Genomic DNA, 20,910 nt, shown 5'->3' on the forward strand with positions numbered 1-20,910 from the left:
TGTCAGGAGGTTAGACAGCCACTTACTTTGTATCCTGCTGCTTTGCTAAAGGTTCATTCATTCTAAAAGTTTCCTGCTGGACTCTCTTGAGTTTATTATAGATAGAATCATAATGCCTGCAAATAGGAATAATTTCATTTTTTTCCTTTTCTATTTGTATGAGCAAACTGTTTCTCCAGCAAATGAGTGAGATCCCGAATATGTAGTAAACTCAACTGAAGAAGAAAAATATCCAGTTGTAAAATGGCCAAAAAAATAGATATTTTTCAAAATTTCAAGACATATAAATAACCAATGAGTGCATAAAACAAGATCTCGGTGATCATTAGAGAGTGTGAAACAAGCCACAATCCAACTTTACTTAGATGGCAATAATAAAAACCAAAGCTAACAAATGCTAGCAAGTATGTAGAGAAAAGAGAAGCCCTACAGACTCATAGGGGGATTATAATAAAGTCATTATGAAAAATAGTATGGGGAATCAAAAATATATATAAACCTATAAGTACAAATAAAATGAAATTCAACCACTGGTCTGTGTATATGTTCACATTACATAGATTAAATCATTTTAACAACAAACTCCTGTCTATTAGTAACAAACACTCTATGTCTGTTGCAGCACTATGCAATAGCCAAACTATGGAACCAATGTGCCCTTCAGTGGATGAATTAACAAAGAAATGTATCTTTGTATGTTCTGCCAGGAAAACAATGGTGTCTTATTGACAGGAATATGGATGGAAGTAGAGATCGTCATGTGACTTGGGAACACAGATGCCACACATTCTTGCTGTTCTATGGAAACTAGAATGGAATTTTGGTGCCTGGAGACTGGGGTGTGGGGCACAGGGGACAGAAGAGGAAGATGTTTAGGACAGGGCACCAAAACCAGACTGAAGGAATTACTTATAGTTCATCTTTAACATCTCAGCATAACTACAGGTTGAAATCATTTATGATGAATTTCCAAATGACTAAACCACACAATTCCCAACACATAGAATACTAGTTGAAGAATAATAATTATAAAGGAGTATTGCCCTGATTTAATTATGATATATTGTACACATGTATTTAATTGCCATAATGTAACCCTAAACTATCTAATTTTTTTTTTTAAAAATGTGGTGCTTTGGATAAGTTGCTTTGTAAAGCTTATAAAAAGTGGTGGAAGGTAAGTCATTTTTGCATCAATGAGGTTTCCAAAAGGAGATAGTAACTTCTGAAATGAAGCTATGGTACTAACCCAGAGACCAAGCAAGTCTAGATTAAAGGGCGCCATGAACTCTCTGAAATACGGCACAAAGTGCACATGTGTATGTACCTGTGCATTCTTGTAGGAGAAATGATGTCATAGTTTTCATTAGGATTTCGAAAAAATCTATTAAGTTTCTCGGCACACACACACACACACACATATACATACAATATCTGTCACAGGGTAACCCTATGGACTAGTAGGAACTTTTCAGATTTCTCTTGATGGACTAAACCAGTAAAACAAACACATTTTTAGAAGTAGCAATAAGTCCAAATTTTAATGTATATAAACAAATTCAATTAACTTTTAACTGCATTTAACACAACTACTCATTTAGAAACATACAAAAGGTTATGAAACCGTGTTTATTTGTTCTTTGGTACAACCAGAGATGTTACCTCAAACTTTTAAAATAAATAATGTCAACAATAAAATGTACGCATGTCAGGGTATTAAAATTACTTCTTTGCTTTGATATGGGAGATACAAATAGGTTTGGAGTACAGTACATACAAGTCACAAATTCAGAATAAAGATAGAAACCACTGTATGATGTAAATAGATCACTTCCATGACACAGCTCGTAGAAAGATTTAAGCACCAATTTTATTGAATGTAGTGGGGTTTCTTCCTTACTATTCTAGCGATACCTGAATTAATAATATAACTGAATTAATAATCTGACAACAGTGTCTGAATTGAAATGAAGATAACGATAGCAACTGAGGTAAACTGGACAGTTGTTTTTGTTCGTTGGCACAGTGGCCCACAATAAATCACATATTTATCCATAACATACTAAAGTTCAAGATCCTTGGAAGAAGATTATAAATTTGCCTAAAGGAAATTTGATTTTGATTTTTGTCTGATGTTGCACCAGCCTTCCATGAACAAGGAACGAGACTTACTGAATAGCACCGTTTTTTTCTAATCTGATTGTCAAGTAGGACTTGTGTAATCATGCTGAAGATGAAACTTTTAGTCAATGCCCCAGCTCTGGGTGTTTTTCTCCCTCCTGCTCCTCTCCCAGGCGTGGTTTGTGAAGAGAACCCCTAACGCAAGGGCTTTCACTTGTCAGGCCCTTTGCTAAAGGCACGTTGACCAGACTGCAGGGTGCAAGAAGCTGGCTCACAGAAACCAGGAGGGCCTGGGGGACCTGGGGGCCCAGGCACACCAGGGATTCCTGCCACTCCTGGAGGACCTTGCTCTCCATCTCGGCCGTTTTTCCCGTAGCTGGCAGGGCCGGGATCACCTGAAACAGACACAAACCCACACGTGTGAACAAACTATTGATTAGCAGAAGACGCTAGACCCTACAGCCCAGCGGGGTGCAACAAGATGCTTAGCCAATGCCCTTGGAGATCACGCACAAGGATGAAACGGGGAACCCCATTGGTGGACATGGATTTCATGAAAAACAAAGGCGGAAAGGGATTTCCGTGTCTGTCTCTCACATTTCCGTCATGGCTGCCTCTGACCATATATGGCTACTGATTACTGAAATGTGATTGGCCCAGACGGAGGTGAACTGTAGGTATAAAATAAAGCTGAAATTTGAAGGCTTAACAGAAAAAGGTGTAAAATATTTTATAGCAAATTTTAGACCTGACACAGTACTATTTTGGAGCTAGTGGGTTAAGTAAAAGGCACAGGCATCCCTCAGTGTATAATGTGGCTATGTTGACAACATAGTTAAGTAAATATTGCACCCAAGCTCTCAAGCATCATGACTAGAAACTGCAAGGTACAGGTCTTTACATTAGTGAGTGCATAGCCAACTTTGTTTGGCTTCAGGAGAGGCTATCATATTATAGATCACTGACTCCACAAAACACATCCAAATTCAGAATTTTTAAGTGAAGTTTCTACTAAATTTGTCTCGCTTCATATCCTCACAACACTGAAAAACCTAACTAACTACCTTAAGTCAGTGACTAGCTGCACTATTAAAGTCGGTTTCACCTGACTTTGCATCTTGCTACCGGAAGACTCAGACTCACACATGCTGGGCTGATTTATGGCTCACGTTGCCTTTCTCATGAGCAGTAGCAGCTTCCCTAATTTCTAATAGGGATCCATAGCCAGACAAAGATAAACATAAACTTTCAGGACAAATGGTTTTAAGTTGTAACTCTATGAACAACTAGAACCAGTAAAAGAAAAAAAAACTCTAACTTTCATCATCTACAAAATGGGATGATGTGTTTGTTGTTAAATTCTGTGATTGACAGCATCAGTTAAATGGGGGACTGTCTCAAATATCAAATATTATTTATTAATGTCTTTTAGAAGACCACACCATGCTGCCTACAAAATTCCATAATTTTACCCCGACATGAGTTTCTCCATGGTGAGCTTCTTGCAGACATTTTTATTTTGGCACCTCCTGAGACAGAGTGCCCATAACAAAGAGGACTTTCTATTGAATGTGTCCCTCTTTGCAGCAAAAGTGCTTTCGTTCTATTATCCCAAAAGTGGTTCTAAGATAGCAGCGTAGCAGCAACTGCATTCGCTATGGCAGTCTTGCTACAGGGATCCTTATTCTGTCTCGGTTTTCTTATCGTAGGCATTCTGTGGAGAAGTTGAAAACCAAATCTTCACGTTCAATTGCACATTTTTTTTTTTGTAGGTAAAGGTTTTCTCCTGCCTTTTCCAGGGTCTTTGGTCTTTATTTCTGTTTTAGTGGTCTAATTACATACATCCTACTATAATGACCTGGTCATAATAAATGGTATGATTATTGCAGATCTCATATATTTTGAAGTAAAGGTGGGTGGGAGACCCTATTTTACACACATCTCATTCTTCTGTGTGTTTTACATCAAGCACTGCACGAAGCCAATGTTAGAGGGCGAACCATTAGCAAGATTTACGGGAGAATAATTATCTTTGAATTATGCATCTTAAGGCTGCAGTTAAGCAGAAATGTGTAATTTCCAATAAATTATCTCATAGGCTTTTATCCAGCTCTAAGTTGAGATGAAGCAGATCATTATGCATTTTGTCTAATGGGAGAAAAGCTTTTCCTCGTCCACAGCCTCTATAGAAAAGGCTGTCAAAACAGCTCCTGCAGCACAGACCTCTCTATCCCCTGACATTAGAGACAGCTGAAGGTCAGGTTGACTTTTTTTTTTAGCTTAAAAAAAAATAGGACACATCTAACTACACACAAAAGGTGATTTTCATGTATTTTATCAATAGGAATGTCCCACTGAGATGTGTCCAATTCATCTTGAAATCAGATCAAGATCAGGAGAAAATGACCATGCTCACAAGAAGAATTCAAGTCTAAAGACTATGGGGGCAAGGCAGGCAGCATAGACAAGGCCAACTTTTAGGCAAGTAGTGTAAATTAGGCCAACCTCTAGGCAGGTAGCATAGTTTAGGCTACCTCAATTCACATGCCAAATCTCCTTTGTAAAAATGGCTGTATTAGAAACAGCAGTGCCCATCTGTTTACATATTGTCTGCAGCTGTTTTTGGAAGGCAAAGCTATGGCTGAATGGCTGTCACAGAGGACCCCCACACTCAAAGCCAAGAACTATAAGCCTGTAGAGAGAAGAATCCTTGGCAACAAACGTCATCCACCAACAGGCCTGGATTAGGAAATGTCCCACTGTCTTTACTAAAAGAAAACAAATAATGAAAGGACCACTAACACTCTGTGCCTGTTTGGGGAAACACAAGAGGGCAGTGAGTGGGTGGGAGATGGAGGATGGATGCCCCAGGCCTGCTCCTGCTAGCTGCTACCACAGGGAAACAACAGCCATGATTCAAATCAGACCTTCCCATTTTTGGTGTGAACAACTGGTTCTAATTTTTCTTTCATGTTAGTAAACTAGTCCCCTCCCTGAAACCTTAAGTTAAAGGGAATTTGTTCAGCCAGATGTGGTGGCTCACACCTTTAAGGGAATTTGTTCAGCCAGATGTGGTGGCACATACCTTTAATCCAAGCACGTGGGAGGCAGAGGCAGGTGGATCTCTATGAGTTCAAGGCCAGCATGCTCAACATATAGAATTCAAAGCTAGTCAGTAATATGTAGTCTGACCCTGCTCAAACAAATAAACAACAGCAAAAACAGAAAGATTCTTCCATTTTTCGCTCACAGTTTCCCAGCTAACACACTGCGAGCAGTGTGAGGATCTTACTCTGTAGACTAGGCTGGCCTCATTCACTGCGTAGCCCAGGCTGGCCTTCAATTCCTGCCTCTGCCTCCCAAGTGCTAGGATTACAGGCAGGAGCTACCATGCCTGGCTCAGACCCAACACACTTTAAGGGACATGGGCTTTTTATTTTGTTTTGTTTTAACTTGCTGAGTTTATTCAAATTTCTTCTTAACCTTTGACATAGAGTCAGCGACACTGTCCTTTCTATCCTAGGCTCATCTTAGAAGAGTCACAGTTAGCCCCAGTCAGCCTTCAGCAAGGGCACCAGCAATGCACACCCTTGTAGCTACGAATGATGTCATCACCACCAGCATCGCCAGCGTCACCAGCACCACAGAGTGCCCTTCTCTCACATGCCATATGCTGTGCCCATGGTTGACCTCATCTCCCTCATATGGAAACAGAGTTAGAAGGCTGGTCTCCAAGTCACTGATCTAGAAAACATTGTAGTTAGCAATAAGGGGCCTTCACCCTACTCTAAGTGAACTAACTTTCCATGAATAATGATTGACCAACTTTCCTGAGGTTATATGTGTGGTGGTGGGGATGCTGGTGGTGAATTTGTTGGGTCTAATTTGACTAAGAAATAAAAAAGAGCCACAGTTACAAAAATTTACGATTTTAGGTCTCTGTCATAAGAAACTAACTTACTTCAGTGGGTTTTGTCCTGTGTTCATGCCGGAGGTCAGGTAATGGCCTGACCATAAAAGCTTATCAATTTCTTGAGAGCCACAGCTTGCTCCCCAGAGTGCTCTAGACTAGTGGCTAGGGAGCCTCATATTGGGGTGACATTGGATTCCAGATGGAGAGGATCCACTGCCACTGTTCACAAAACAGTGCAAATGCTAGCTTGAGCGGCTACGTTAGAGTGTCCATCTGAAGCTCTCTGTGTGCTGAGAAGACCAGGATCTGCAGAGACCCCCCCCCCGAATGCCTTGTCCAGCCTGTGCTGAGAAGACCAGGGTCTGGAGAGCCCCCCGAATTCCTCGTCCAGCCTGTGGGCCTATTAACCACACCAACTACCTAATGGCTACAGGGCTTTCTGAAGCATCAATAGCCACACTGCCAAAAGTTTTCCTGACACTAGAGGGCAGGCGTGTTACGCTGATGGAGGCAAGCCTTTTTCCCCAATGCCTTACAAAATAAAATAAGGTATACACACAAATGAAGGGAAAAGACACGCAGACAATTGTCAGCGTTAAGTAGGCGATCTGATGATGAACGGAACAGCTATTTAATCTTTGGGGATTTGCCCCAAAGTTACATTTTTTTTTTCTATGTGGAGCTTACTTCTGTGCTATTTCACAAGATTCTTTATTTAATTTATTCCTTTCCCCGGTGAGTTTGAATGCACAGAGAAGTCAGGATTTATTATTAAATATTTTTCCTTGGAAAGCTCTGAGTGCTGAATTACTGGTCACACATGAGCAGTTCAGTGGCAGCAGGCATGCAGGGATGTCCCTTAATGAGATGACCTAACTCAGCACCAGCTCCGGCTAGCTCTGGTGAGAGAACGAAGAAGAGGGGGGATTAAAGGCCCCGAGGTTGTTTATGAGATCTGCACAGCTCTCGGAGAGAGGCGGAAAAATAAGAGGTTGGGGATATGCCTGCATCGGGTAACTATGGTGACAAAGACTAACTAATCACATTGGAAAACCTGTAATTTTGTCCTTTATATGAACCTAGACTCAGGAAACACAAATATTTCCCTCTACCACTTACAACCAGAGATACCGTTGTCAGGGTGTGTGACACCTGGGCCAGTCTGTAAATGGCCAAAATAAAGAGAGGATTAACTACAGTTAATTCTCAGCGTGGGGATTAGCAAGGACCTACTCTTCGGGCTTTGCACGTCTCCTCAACGGCATATATTCTCCTAGATACACCCGTAGGAGGCGTGGTTCTGAATCCGGCTCCATAAGAAGGATCTGAGAGCAGTGGTCCCTGGAAATAAGGAAGAGAAGGGACCACAAATCCTAGGAACCTGCATCCGGGACCATAGTCCTTAAATGTTTGTCCCTTCTAGTTCAACTAACAAACTATACAGCACGTGTCTGCTTTTAAATAACAAGGTACGATAGCCAAAAATGATAATCAACATTACAATGATGACATCTGGTCTATAATAAGCAATGTCACCCAAAAAATCCCAGAGCATGTAATGCTTACCACTGAACAGAGAGATGCCGCTGGGAAGGGAGACAGAGCAGAAACAGCACAGAAAGATGACAGGGATGCTAACAACCGATAGCTATTGAAGGTAATTATTACAGTGTTTAAATGCTAGGTATGTTTGCACAAAGAATGATGAAATGATCTTTTCCCACTCCATTGGAATTAAATCCCAAACTCAACAATACAGACAACCAAAAAGGGTTCTTTCCCAGGGACCATCCCAGAAAACCAAAACTGGACACAAGGCACCGAGAATTGATCATGGGAATCCCGGCCCCAAGGAACACATCTACATTACAGCTCCTGATCTATGGCTCAGGGAACACGGAGGAAGAAAGTGGGGAAAGAACCGTAAGAGCTGAAACACCAGGAAGTCTCCTGGGAAACTGTCTCCTGGAGATGGCTACATAAACAAGACTGGAGCCATGGCAATGGCAATGGAATATTAATGTGGGGGGGGGGGATTTTTCAGCGTCTCACGCCTAGATCAAAAAAAACTATAGGCAATTAACAAACGAGGGGATTACCCTCTCCCTCTGATGAGCCCCTTATGGGTTGTCCAATGCAGACTAGTTAGCCCTTAAGCCATATATATAAATATATATATATATATCAACACCAACAGACTTAAACCATATATATGAATATATATATAAATATATATACCAACACCAATAGACTTAGCACATTGTATTAACATGTGCACTCATATACATGTATATGTGAGTGTGTATTACAATCATAAAGAAAAAGAGGCTATCAATGATAGTCAAGGTGGACATGGGAGGGATTAGACAGAGAGCTCTGAGAGAGGTTGAAGGGAGAAAAGGAAGGGGGGAAACGAGGTAATTCTCATTCAATTAAAAACATATTTTAAAAATGAAATTTAAAAATTAGAGCTTAAGTGGTAGGGAGAAAGTGGTACTAAGTAGATTTTAATTGAAATGTGTTCAAAGTTTTAAAAGGTAAAACTTTAATCAAAAGGGTGAGGGCGATATTGCTTTCAGGTAAAATGTGTATTTGCGGAGAAGATTGGCAACAGGTTCCTGCGCAGAATGCTATTACTAGCATTATGTCTGGAAAGAACCACAAAGCCACATTCTAAGATCTATTAGTACATTCGTTTTTAAAATTTCATCCACTTGTTGGACAGGTAACCAGTGGAATGACCATAGCGACCAGGTCTCTCCAGTCATGGCACAGAGAAGGAAGGCCGGCGCCTTGAGAGGAGGGCCAATGGGGAGCAAGCTTCCCTGTTGCTGCCGACTAAGGGCAGCGGGAGTAACCGCTGGGCTGTAAGGGCTGCACTAAGTTTCAGCTTTGCCCTTAGCTCCCCACGTCAATGTCAAAAGCAAAACTGAACTAATAGGCCACATTCCGTGGTAATGTCAGAAACTGTCCTAAACACTTTACGTGACTGCCTGTTCGTAATTCTCAAGATTACACACTCAGAATGACCTCCCTGGCATTTTGTAAATAAGTAAACTGAGGCACAGAGAGAAACTAATTGGCCCAAGGCCATAAGGTGAAGAAAGGACTGTGGCCTGATTTGAACCCAGGGTGTCTGGATGGTAGGGCCTATGCTTTCAGGCAGGAAATCCCTTGTCAGGGACGTGTCTGGCCCAATTAGGCAAATATATTCACAGTGCAAAGAAGAGAATGTGAACCTGTCTGAAAAACACATGCCTGAACAGGCACTCTGGGGAGTGGTAAATGCTGACCCTGTAGTCTACTGAAACCCATGGAGAAGCAACCTGCAGCAGAACATCCTTCTCCAGTGACCATGATTTGGAAGTTTAGCCTATATTTTTGAAAATTAATCTGAAGCTCAAAATTTACCAAATGATGTCATTGTCTCATCAAAGTAACAAAGCCTTCCCCCAAAGAAAACTGAGATGAAGGTATGCATGAAGGATAAGGAGAAAGGAGATGGAGGATACGGGAGATGGAAAAAAGAGATGGAGGATACAGGAGATAGAGAAAGGAGATGGGGGATGAGGGAGATGGAGGATGCAGGAGATGGAAAAGGAGATGGAGGATACAGGGGATGGAGAAGGGAGATGGAGGAGGAGCTGGAGAAAGGAGAGAATCAGTGTGGAAAAGATGGAAGGAAGGGAGAGATGACCCATGTAAAATAAAAAAGAAAGAAAGAAAGGAGGAGTAGATCGCTTCAAGCCCCATATGATGCTCAGTGTCAAAGGGGGGTACTCATAGTGAGAACTGTTTTCCTCTCTCTGTCTCAGCCATCAACAAACCCACATTTTATTGTGTGCTGAAGTCTTTTTCTTGATCCTTCAAAGTCCAGCTAGATTTTTTTCTTTTACCCAACCATAAAAAAATATTCATTTATGAAAATATCTGGACAGGCTCATAAATCACGGTTTTAGATTGGCAGCGTTTGAGCTCTGTCCAAATGCAGTCCCCCTCCAAAATTTTAATAAGAAAGCAATTCCCGAGAGCAATGAAATAGGTAATTGGAAAGCAAGGATTTTTTTAAATTTTTTGTCATAATTATATAATTATAGCCATGATTAAATATGTAACCTCTGGCAGAATTACAAAATGGTAATTTCTTCTCCTAAATTTCTCTAAACCAAGTTTTCCAATTCCGTGCTTGAAACAAGCCACACCTTACCTTCTTTTCCCTCCCTCCCGCCTCTCTGTCCCTAACTGCCCCCTGTAAGAATCAACTAAATTCCGAACCTCCCCCAGCAGTTCCTCAGCCGTCAGGAGGGGGCAGCTTGCACATCCTACCCACTGCTGAGCAGAGCCAGGCCTCGGGTCCACAGTGCTCCTTCAGTAGCTGGGTTTACAAGCCTCCTCCCCAGTAGACGAGTCCATTTCAGGCCAGACCCCAGCACCGCGTGTGGAAAGAGAACACAGAGCGCCCAGGGAGAGGATTCTGCTGCTCACAAAGCTGCTCTGTCACCTCGGCCCACACAGCTCTGACCTGCTCCTGTGTGGAGTTCTTTGCAGCCATGAGATGAATTCCCTCAATGTTTATTTGGGGCAGGGTGGATTTTTGGAGGGTCTGAGTATCTGAGAGGAAACCTTTTAAAATGAAATTTCAGTTACTCCGTGTACCACATGAGTAACTGAGAACTTGGATTCCTTTAACGACTGCTCTGGATTTTGTAAAATGTCAGGGTTAGTGTTGTAGTGTGATGGTAGAACACCTGCCTCGTGTGTGCCAGGCCCTGGGCTTGATTCCCATGACCACCAACTAATAATAATGGTTAATAATTATAATGAAATAAATGGTCACCTGGGCTAGACATGGATACAGTTGCACTCATTGCAAATTTTTTTAACAAGTGGAGTAAGAATGGACCTTGATACTATTTTCCTTTAAGAAATTAATAGTTCAAGCCTTGATATCTATCTGCTGGCAAGGAATGCAGACCACAGCAGACCTGATTTACAAATCACTTAATTCTTCATTAGAGTCAGTTGTGAAAACTCGGTGCCCTCCATCATGGTACTTGATAAGCTTTAGTGACTGAGCAGCGCTTCCTTTAAAATGTTCCTCAGCTCTTGTTCTATACCACACACACACACACACACACACACACACACACACACAAACACACACACACGCACACACACACTCACGCACTTCCTCCCCTCCTTCTACTGCAGAACTCACTTACCTGGGAGACCTATAGCTCCAGGCAAACCCTTCGGACCTCTTCCTGGAGGGCCACGTTCTCCTTTCTCTCCCAAGTCACCTGCATTTCATTAAAGAAATGTTATGCTTCGATATATCAATAAATTTCCGTATTTTAAACTTTGAAAGAAACACAAACTCATGAGGCAAGGCCAAAAGCATATCAACAGACCAAAGAAGAAACAAACAAACAAAGGATTGATCTGTAGCCCCTGAAGTGACTGTTTCACAAAACTGGATGTGCATTTTCAGTAAAACACTTGATAAGGTGAGAATCAATGGATCCTTCCTTGATATGATCAAATCTGTCTCAACCTATAAGCATAACCCTTGACAGTGACCCTTACCCAGAAAGAGGGAGAATATTCTTTTGCCACTATTGGACATCATTTGGTTTGGAGAATTAAAACCATTTCTATTTTTAAATAATAGGGACATACATTTTAAAGATGAGAATCAGCTCAAAAACCATTGCAAACAATAAGTGGATTCAGTAATCTAGCAGGATACAAAATTAATACCCTGAAATCAATCGTTTTCACATATACAAAGAGCCATCGGTTATGAGAAATGGCAGAGACTATTTATAGCAGCAATTAAAATACTCAACAACTGGACGTGGGCTTAATGGAAATGTTCGAGTAACACGTCAAAGAAATAGAGCATCTCTAATGTACGTGAAAAGGCTTGAAAACCATCCTGGAGTGGACTGACAGCCCAATAAAGCGTCATCCTTTTCCCTAAGCGGAATACTGATTACAACCCCCCCCCCTTTTTTTTTAAAGTGCACTAAACCAGAGAAGATAATCCTGTCTTATATTTTAAAAATCACGTAGGTTGGACTAGCCATAAAGTTGACCCAAGGAAAGTAATCCCACCAGTTATTAAACTATTAAACCTATCATAATGGTGTAGTTCTCATCCACGAGGCACAAGGTCCTAACAGATACAAATATGTATGGGAAATTTGGTTTATAACAAAGATGACATCTTTTATTTTAAAATTCCTTTTATTGTGTTTTCTGTCTGTCTGTGTGTGTGTGTGCACATGGGCACATGTGTGTGAGTTGCTTGCAAACACCAGAAAAAGGCATAGAGTCCCCTCAAACTGGGGATAAAGATTTGTGCTAGTGCCCTGATGTAGGTAGAACAGTTGTGGGTTTGGGTCTCCTGCAAGAACAGCAAGTGCTCCTAACTTCTGAACCACCGCTCCAGCCACGAAGGTGGCATCTCAAGTAGAAAACATTAGCGAGTTATCAAATGCTTAGAAAAAGTGAGTAGTCCACGAGGAAAAGAAGTTATAGCTAAACATCTATCAAATGATAGGATAAATCACAAAGTGATCAAATGTCTAGGAACCATGGGAAAACATGGGGCTGGGAACATGGCTCAGTGGTTAAGGGCACTTTGTGTTCTTACAGAGGATTCACGCTCGGTTCCTAGAACCACATCAGGTGCCTCCCTGTACCTCCATTTCCGGGAGATCGAGCACGCCCTGTGGCCCCCACAGGCACCTGCACATACATGGTGCACATATGCCCAACCAGGCACACATGTATACACAAGCAGTGAAAAATTAATTTTAAAAGGATGAGCAAACTGCATGATTAGGCAGCCATGAAAAGAAAACAGAAAGGGCTGTCGCATAGATGAGAGTGCCCCTGGGTTTGCTTTCAGATAAACACAAATTAAAAAGGAACAGAGATGTTTATCCTATAAAATTAGCCAAAGTTCCATGGTTATGCAAACATATTGAGATTATAGAGAAACAAAGAACTGTATATTGCTTAGGAAAGTACAAGTAGGCATGAGCTCATTGGAGGGGTATGACAATAACAATCAAATTAAAAGTGGAGCTCCGTGCTGCCCAGGAATTCTACTTCCAGACCTTTACTCTCAGAACAGCAAAATACTTTGGAATGGAGTTGGAATTAGAAGCAGGAATGAAGTCCGTGTTAATATTTTGTACCAAGACGAGATGTGTGCACTGCTGTGCACTCCTCCTTGCTATAGCAACGGCAGACTAGAAACTGTCAAAAGGATCATTAAACGTAAACATTGAGTTATGGTTACAGAACAGACAGCTGCGCAGCTGGGGAAATCACAGGAAGCTCTTTGGCATGGTCTCCTGGACATATTGTTAAATGAAAAACAAATGAAGTCCGGATTGCTTACTGAAGGACAATGTGGCTCTGTTCATAAGGGGGCAGACCAAGCACCGTCCCCAGATTTCTGCAGCATCGCTTGTAGGGCTCTATGGGAAGCCAGTGGGTTTCTTTACCGTTAAGAAAAAGTCCTCAAAGGAAACTAAGCAGATAGGAAGCTTGGGGGAGAAAGTCTTCACTAAACTCCTTCCTCGCATTTCACTTTTTGAGCGGTGTAAATGGAGTTATTACCAAAAGCAAACTTAATTTAAAAATTAAAGCATGCTATCACAAGTGTCTCTCACTTCTAACTTGGAGTTGATTGGGAATATCCTGCGGGTGGCAACCAAATGTGCACAAGGCATTTATGAGACAGTCGAACTTGGGGCCTCGGCAACTGCAAATCAAGGCTGCAAAATGTTCTCACATGTAAATAAAATAGCTACACACACACACACACACACACACACACACACACACACACGAGAAAGCCTTAGGTGGGGTATGAAGTGAGAGCCAGGCTGAGAGGAAGAGCAGGATGCTGGGCTTTCCGGATGCTGTTTACGTCACCTTCATTACTCACAAGCTCTAACCGATGTTCTGCCCGCCCACCCCCAAGAGCGGATTAATAGAGCAAACGTGTGAGTCACCGTTCTAACACGTATTTTCTCACACCTTCCCTTCCATGCTGTCACATCTGCTTGGCTCACACGGAAACGTCTAAAAATGCACAGCCTTTATTCAAAGGAGCTTAAAAATTAATCCTAACCGTGAACATTTAAAAATGAGATTTATGGGCAGAAAGACGAATAAAACGCTAAGCAAACTGAGCAGAAGGCCGCTCTGCTGTCGATCTTCGGCCCCACCATACGTACAGCGGGGCATGCCACATGGACACTGGTCCTGCATGTGTGCAGATACACGTATTATGGTGTCAGGGAGAACTACCCCTGTGGACTGAGATGTCAATCCACATTGGTGGGGAAGGGACACTCGGGAAAGGTGACGAGCTCTTACCCAAATGTTCCACCATCAAGAGGAAAACAATGACTAAGGCAGACTGGGTTATCAAAAGCCCTAATAATAAGTGTAGCTTCTTACTTTCCTTCTTCCTCTGAGAAAAGATTCAAAGTGACTATATGAAAGAGTGAGTCTCACGTTATCTCCTCTTCTTAGATGAAAGTGGGGAAAAGGGACAGACAGACTGAAGAGCGTCTCTAATGACTCAAAATTCAAATTTCAACACAGTAGAACGCATTTGCTTGGGGAAATTTTAAGCTGTAAGCTTCTGACTAGTAGAATAAAATATTTTTCATTAAATATTACTGTCCTATATGTGGTGGAGTAAAGCTAAGGTCAGTTACCTAGAATTGTGTATTTTTTAATTAGTTGTAGTGCTGGTGATGAAATCCACCTACCCTGCCTGCCTCCACCCCAGATTTCAGAAGTAAACCTTAGAAAATGCTAATTTAAAGGAATCAGAGGAGGGAGGGGTGGAAGGCTGGGAGTGGAGGACTGGATGGATGGTAGACTGTGCTGTGGGCACTGAAGAAGAAGAAACCCCTGCCACCCAGCAGAGATTGAAAAATGAGCCTCGTGCGTGAGGCCTCTCTTGGGGTCCAAAGTTGGAAATGTGTTTTTCTTCCTTTCAGATGAGGCTCTCCTGCTAGAGCCAAACCTGCTCCACACAGCCACTGTCCCATGCAGCCAAAAGCTCCTCCAGAAAGAACTTCAAATATGCTGGCTACAGTTAAGACCACCGCGGGGGCATGGTAAGCCCCCAAAGCCCAGACCTGATCCTGAGAGTCTGGAAGTGGGAATTGCTGCTGGACTGCTTATAAAATTCCCAGGGAGATTCCTCATGCAGCCCAGATTGGAGGAGGTGGCCCCGCAAGCCACCTGGAAAAGAGTTTGGTACGAGCACAAAGTCAAGATCTGAACCAATCGCTGATTTGCCAAAGAGAACAGGGATGTGAGTTTTGTGTTTCTGGGATTAATTTCCCTAGACCCTTTAAAGGAACTTGAACGACACACTGATGTTTGACCACATCAGATCTTCTGAGACTCTCCAAGTACTAGGCTCCACCCTGAGTTTCTGATTCAGTGTGTCTGGGGGGGGGGGGGGGGCAGAGAACTGGAGACCTTCATAAGGTCTCAGGAGCCTTTCACATTGCTCTTCTTGACACTCAGGGAAGGCTGCATTGATGCCTGTGGTCCAACCGGGCCAACCAACCCAATAACCCACCCAAGCCATGGTCTTCAGGGTGATGGGACTGCCCACAAGATTCGTCTGGCACAGAGTCCTGAGCTAGAGCTAAAACGGACAAAGATGCATAAGCACCGGACACTTTCTGAGAACAGAGCGCTCTGTGTTTTCCCTCATCTCTCCAGACTTAGAAGCGTCCCAATTAGAGTCAATTTTTAACACACAGCTCTGCACCTGCCAAAAAAGTAATTAAACGAATTGTTCCAACTGGGGGTGCAGTTAGCCAACCACATCAGCAACTCAGTTATAGATCCGAAGAGGCAGCTGACTTGCCCTCTGACCCTTCACAGCGTAATATTTGCCCCTAATTGGAACACCACAATGTTAAAAAATAATGGGAGGGGGCTCTTGTTTTTTTATGTCACATCCTTTTGAAGTTCCCTGGAGAGCTGTCAGCAACTGGTCACAGCACAGAAATTCCTCGCTTTACTTAATTCTCCATAAATTATCCATACCACACCTCGGCTCCCATACCTCCACTAGCAAAGGCTGTCTGAGGCGCCCTTTCTGTCAGCTCTGCAAATGTCTTACCTGCTCACAAAACTGTGTTTTGTTTTTGCAACATTTCCTGGCTACAAGCACTTGGCTTGCTTTTAGATTAAGGAAAGAAGCAAGTTAGATTGCACCCTGAGGCTGAAAATAAAAGCCCATCAAGAGTGAAGGTACCAGACTAACTCTTCAAAGAGGAGGGGAACAGCGCTAATCCACAACACCGTCACATATCCTGCACCTTTGTTAGGTTAACAGACACCCCGACATCCTTAGACTAGATGCCAGAAAAAAACTAGAGTTTTCTGAGTCTGTGAGTTTGGGTACAGTTATGTCTCCCTCTTTCTCTCTCACTCTTTCCTTTAATAAATGTTTAACTTAAAAAAAAAAATCTAAAGAAAATAGGCAGCAAGGGTGTCTTGCACCTGGGCAGAATAGCTTACGTTGGGGCTACAAGAGGGTTCCACCGTCAGAAAGAATACACTGCTCTTGGGAAAGACGCGAGTTTAATTTCCATCACCCACACTGGGCACCTCACAAATGTCCCTACAACGCCCCAGCTCCAGGGCGTCTGATGCACTCTCTGGCCTCCATGGAAACCCCCCATATTCAGACACATACACATAATTGAAAATAAGATAAAACTTACCTTTAGGTCCTCTTAAGCCAAGAGCGCCAGGGGGACCCTTAATGCCAGGGAGACCACGAATTCCCATCTGACCCGGGAAACCGTTCTCTCCAGGAGGGCCTGGAGGCCCAGGGGGACCAGGCCTCCCAGGAAGACCTGAGGCTCCTGCATCTGGTCTCTTGAGACTAGCAGCCATTTCAGCAAAATGCTCTGAAAGTCAATAAAAACAAGACTGCAGGTCACAAACACAAAGGTTGGCTCAGAAGAGGAGGATAATATCCCCAGGGTCCTTTCCTGAGCTTGCCCTGGATCTCTCTGGCACAGCTGTTTTGAGACAACACGGGGTGAGGGGGTTTTGAGAGGAGTGGTGATCCAGAACCTTGAGAAAGACACCCGAATCCTATCTGGTACTCGGCGACACCCCAGGATGCGAAGAAATTGAGTTTTTTATCATGTATGGGTGGAAATGTTATCTCGGAGCTTAAAAAAAAAAAAAAAAAAAAAAAAAACCAAAGCATCGCTCAAAATTAAGGTTCAGACACTCTTTGAGATGGATCATCGAAACTAAAAGCTTTTTTGGTTCAAAGCAATTCTATAATCTGAAATATCATGAGAATTCATGGCTTCTAATAATTCTTTCCCCTCCAGTTTGTTTTCATGTTTGGAGTAGGTAACAATCATTAAAAATAACCTTCCTTGAAAATGGTCACAGTTTGTCTTAAAAATTAATAACTCTGTGGGCTTCTTACATACATTCAGAATCAGCTTCTAAAGCTGTGGCAGGCAAGAAAATCCACCCCATTAAAATGCTGAGGCAAGTATTCTAGTGCAATATTGTCTTTAAAGCTTTAGGGTAAATAAAAAAAAAAAAACAGGAACTAAAAACACATTTCGATCCAACAATTTAAAAATCACTTAAGTATGACTATTTTGAATTTCTTAATTTATAAACATAAAATTATAATTTTCCAGATATGTTAGTAATGCTTAAAGCTCAAATAGGAGCCAAAATAAAGTGTGTGCAGTGACGAGACTTACGTTGGCTTACGAATACAGAAACATTCGTTTCATTCTCATTTGGTTCTAGAAAATTCTACAAGTCTACTCGACAGAGTGGATTGTCTACTAGCAAATGAAAGACAAGCATTTCTTTGAGACACAATTCTACCATAATAAGAGGGTTTTCTGCAGAAAGTGCCAAAATTATGGTGTCTCCTCAGTTTGGGGGTATTTTTGTACATATTCATTTTCTCTGTGGTTTTATGAGTAGGCAAACTCTAAAATGAATAATGATTTCCATAGCCTTAGATAAATTTAGATCAAGATTAACGAATGCAGAAATACTTTTTTTTCCAAGTCATTTTTGGGAAACTGTGACTTGTTACTTTTTAAACATATATACTAAGTTGTCCTTATGCTGATCATGGGCACTGGGCTGTGAGATCCTAAGACCATACCAGATAGACACTAAAGGGTAGCATCTTCAGGAGAGGGGATGCCTCGGAATTTGTGTTGCAAATGAGGGGGGGGAAATGACACATGTATATGCATTTGTTTCTGTATGTTAGCCTCTCTTCTGGAAAGGGGTGGGTGAGACCCACAGAGATGGAGCCTGGATGGGGAGTGGAGAGATGGCTAAGACAGAAGGTAATATTTTATTATAAGCTGGTGAGCGTCACCTCATAGGTAAAACATAACTGGTATTAACATCACTCAACATCTCCCACCTTTAAAGCTGGTTACTTAGCCTTGTACGCCTACAGAAATAAAAGCTAAAGAAGCAAAAGAGGGCAGTGGAAATGTTTCAACCCCTGCCATTGATTTACCTTGAATAACTCTCATGCAAACCTGCTTGATGTGCTGATCTGTTGGTGCTCTGCCCTGGGATGAGAAAGAAAAGCACAGGTTATATTCGCAGTCGTAAAGAGAAGACTGTTAAGCTGTTAGGACAGACATCACAAGGAACCAGGTGCCGGAATCAATGAGAGGGCTACTGCTGAAGAACTTGGTTGAGATTAATGGAGCTATGCCCATAGAAAACCATGGTATGTGTCCACCACTCACCGGAGAACCCTGGATACCAGGCAGCCCAGTGGCACCTTGTTCTCCCTGCATGCCCCTGGGTCCAGGAGGTCCTCTTGGTCCTTCCATTCCAGGAAGCCCTCTGACTCCTTCGGGACCCCTCAGGCCAGGTTCCCCAGGGTTACCCACCTAGAACAAAGAGTGCACTATGAAACTGGAGCTAGACATAAGCAATGTTCTGCTTAGTATCAATACAAATATTTAGGTGGAATTTTAGGTTTTCTACCATTTAGGTCCCTCAGTGGTGTCTGTCTAGAAGTTACCTCAACTATAGACACTCACCAGCCACTTAGAATTTAAATAAACCTATAATTATTTTATTATTATTTCAAAATCTCCACTGAGATGAGATCAGTTTCAGGACTCATTTGCCATCCCTTAAGCCACTTCCTAAGAACAAGTCAGTGGTTTTAGGCTTCCTCCTGGTTTTGAATCCAGGTCCTTACACATGCCCTACCACCAAGACACAGCCCGGTCCAAGCAAGTTGTTTGTTTGTTTTGTTTGTTTTGAGTGTGTTGTGGGAGGGGGGGTGGATGACGACACAGAGGTCAAAGGACAACCTTTAGGAGTTAATCCTCATATTTTCACCTTGTTTGAGACGGTATCTTTCTGCTGTTTCATAAACCAAGTTATCTGGCCTGTCTGGAAAGTCCCCAGTCTTTGCTTCTCGTCTCCCACTGGCATGCTGGGGTTACGGAGACTCACGCCACCATCACCAGCTTTGAAATGATTTTTGGAGATCTTAACTGAGATCATAAAGTTTGTATGGCAAGTCCTTTTACCCAGCCTGTCATTAGTTTTTAAATAATGGTTGGTAACATTTTCTGGCAATTAAAAAAAAAAAAAAAAACTTCTTCCAAGTCAAAGGTTTTCTCCAAGATGTGTTATTTAGGTATAACAATGTAACAATCCAAGAATCTATGGTATTTGACTTTTATAAGATGTTTTTGATAAACTTTAAGACACTAGTAATAAAGAGGAATCAGAAAATGGTAACATTAACTAAGCCAGTGCATTCAGAATACCCTTGAAAGTGACGCATTTAAAGGGGGTGGGGGCGACTTCACAGTTTCAGTAATAAGGGAATTAAAGCCTAAATATTAAAGAAGCTAACCAACAAACCACTCTCTTCCTCAGCATGGAGGCATACATACAACACAAATTGCATGGTTTTTTTTCCCTGAAAGCACCACTAAAAGCATTTTTAAAATCTTCATGTATAATAACTGCTTTTAAAAGGAGACTTTACTAATTCACTCTTTTGTGAGACTAAAATTTGTTGCAATTTGTAGTCAAGCAGTACAATATACTGTTGTTCTGAATAAGAATGAAAATTTACAGGACAAGAGGAAGTGGGGGTTGTCGGGACAAGAGGAAGTCGGGGAGTGCTAATTTTGCAGGTGGGGATGTTCATAGAGTGACTTCACCCTGCTTCTTTTTCCTGTGCAATATCTATCTGAGAAGAGCTGTTTCAAATATTCCAATGTGTGCAGCCCAAGGGAAGACGTAAAGCCACAATTTCACCACATGCTCCCAGACAAGGTCCCACAAGCTTTCTCAATCTTGCTTTATGATGTAAAAGAAAATAATATTCATCTAAGTCAACGTGACAAGATTGCTTCTCTAAGAGAATTAGAACTTGAAAGACTTGCTGGGAAGCAACACCAACAAAGAGAGCTAAAACTGCAAAAGGCTGCAAAACTGTCAGGTACCCAGGTGGAAAACTCCACCAGCTTCTAAAACAAACCAAAGAGATGCCAAAATGAATTTTAAACATGCACTCAAGAACTGGCCACATTTTTACACTCTCTTGATGGCAATGGATAAGGCTACTACTGAACAAAGCACAGGAGCTCTTGGATGCAAAGATCAGGATGCCATAAGGATCCTGGATTTCCCAGGAAGAGTTCTTCAACTCTGTGCACTGAGCAGACCTTGGGTTTTCATCTGAGCTCACATTCGAGTACACGATAAAAGCTCCTATGTTAGGAAATTATTTTCCTGACTCTGGGGCAGGACAGTTCAAT

The 20,910-nt window shown here is 42.1% G+C and overlaps 1 protein-coding gene across 1 annotated transcript in view; it reads right to left on the reverse strand.

Annotated features, from left to right (window-relative positions):
• Positions 1 to 1,693: 1,693 nt before the first annotated feature.
• The window catches only part of Col9a1 (collagen type IX alpha 1 chain), an 81,490-nt gene continuing 62,273 nt past the window's right edge, over positions 1,694 to 20,910 (reverse strand). The window contains exons 34-38 of the mRNA XM_050134691.1: positions 18,865 to 19,011; positions 18,627 to 18,681; positions 16,822 to 17,010; positions 11,257 to 11,334; positions 1,694 to 2,516 (exon numbers count right to left, since the gene is read on the reverse strand). Coding sequence (XP_049990648.1) covers positions 2,332 to 2,516; positions 11,257 to 11,334; positions 16,822 to 17,010; positions 18,627 to 18,681; positions 18,865 to 19,011 — 654 coding nt within the window. The 3' untranslated portion in view covers positions 1,694 to 2,331. The remainder of the gene's footprint in view (positions 2,517 to 11,256; positions 11,335 to 16,821; positions 17,011 to 18,626; positions 18,682 to 18,864; positions 19,012 to 20,910) is intronic.

The sequence above is a fragment of the Alexandromys fortis genome, unplaced genomic scaffold (genome assembly GCF_014885135.2).
Source record: "Alexandromys fortis isolate MF-2015 unplaced genomic scaffold, M_Fortis_MF-2015_v1.1 scaffold_20, whole genome shotgun sequence".
Taxonomy (NCBI): domain Eukaryota; kingdom Metazoa; phylum Chordata; class Mammalia; order Rodentia; family Cricetidae; genus Alexandromys; species Alexandromys fortis.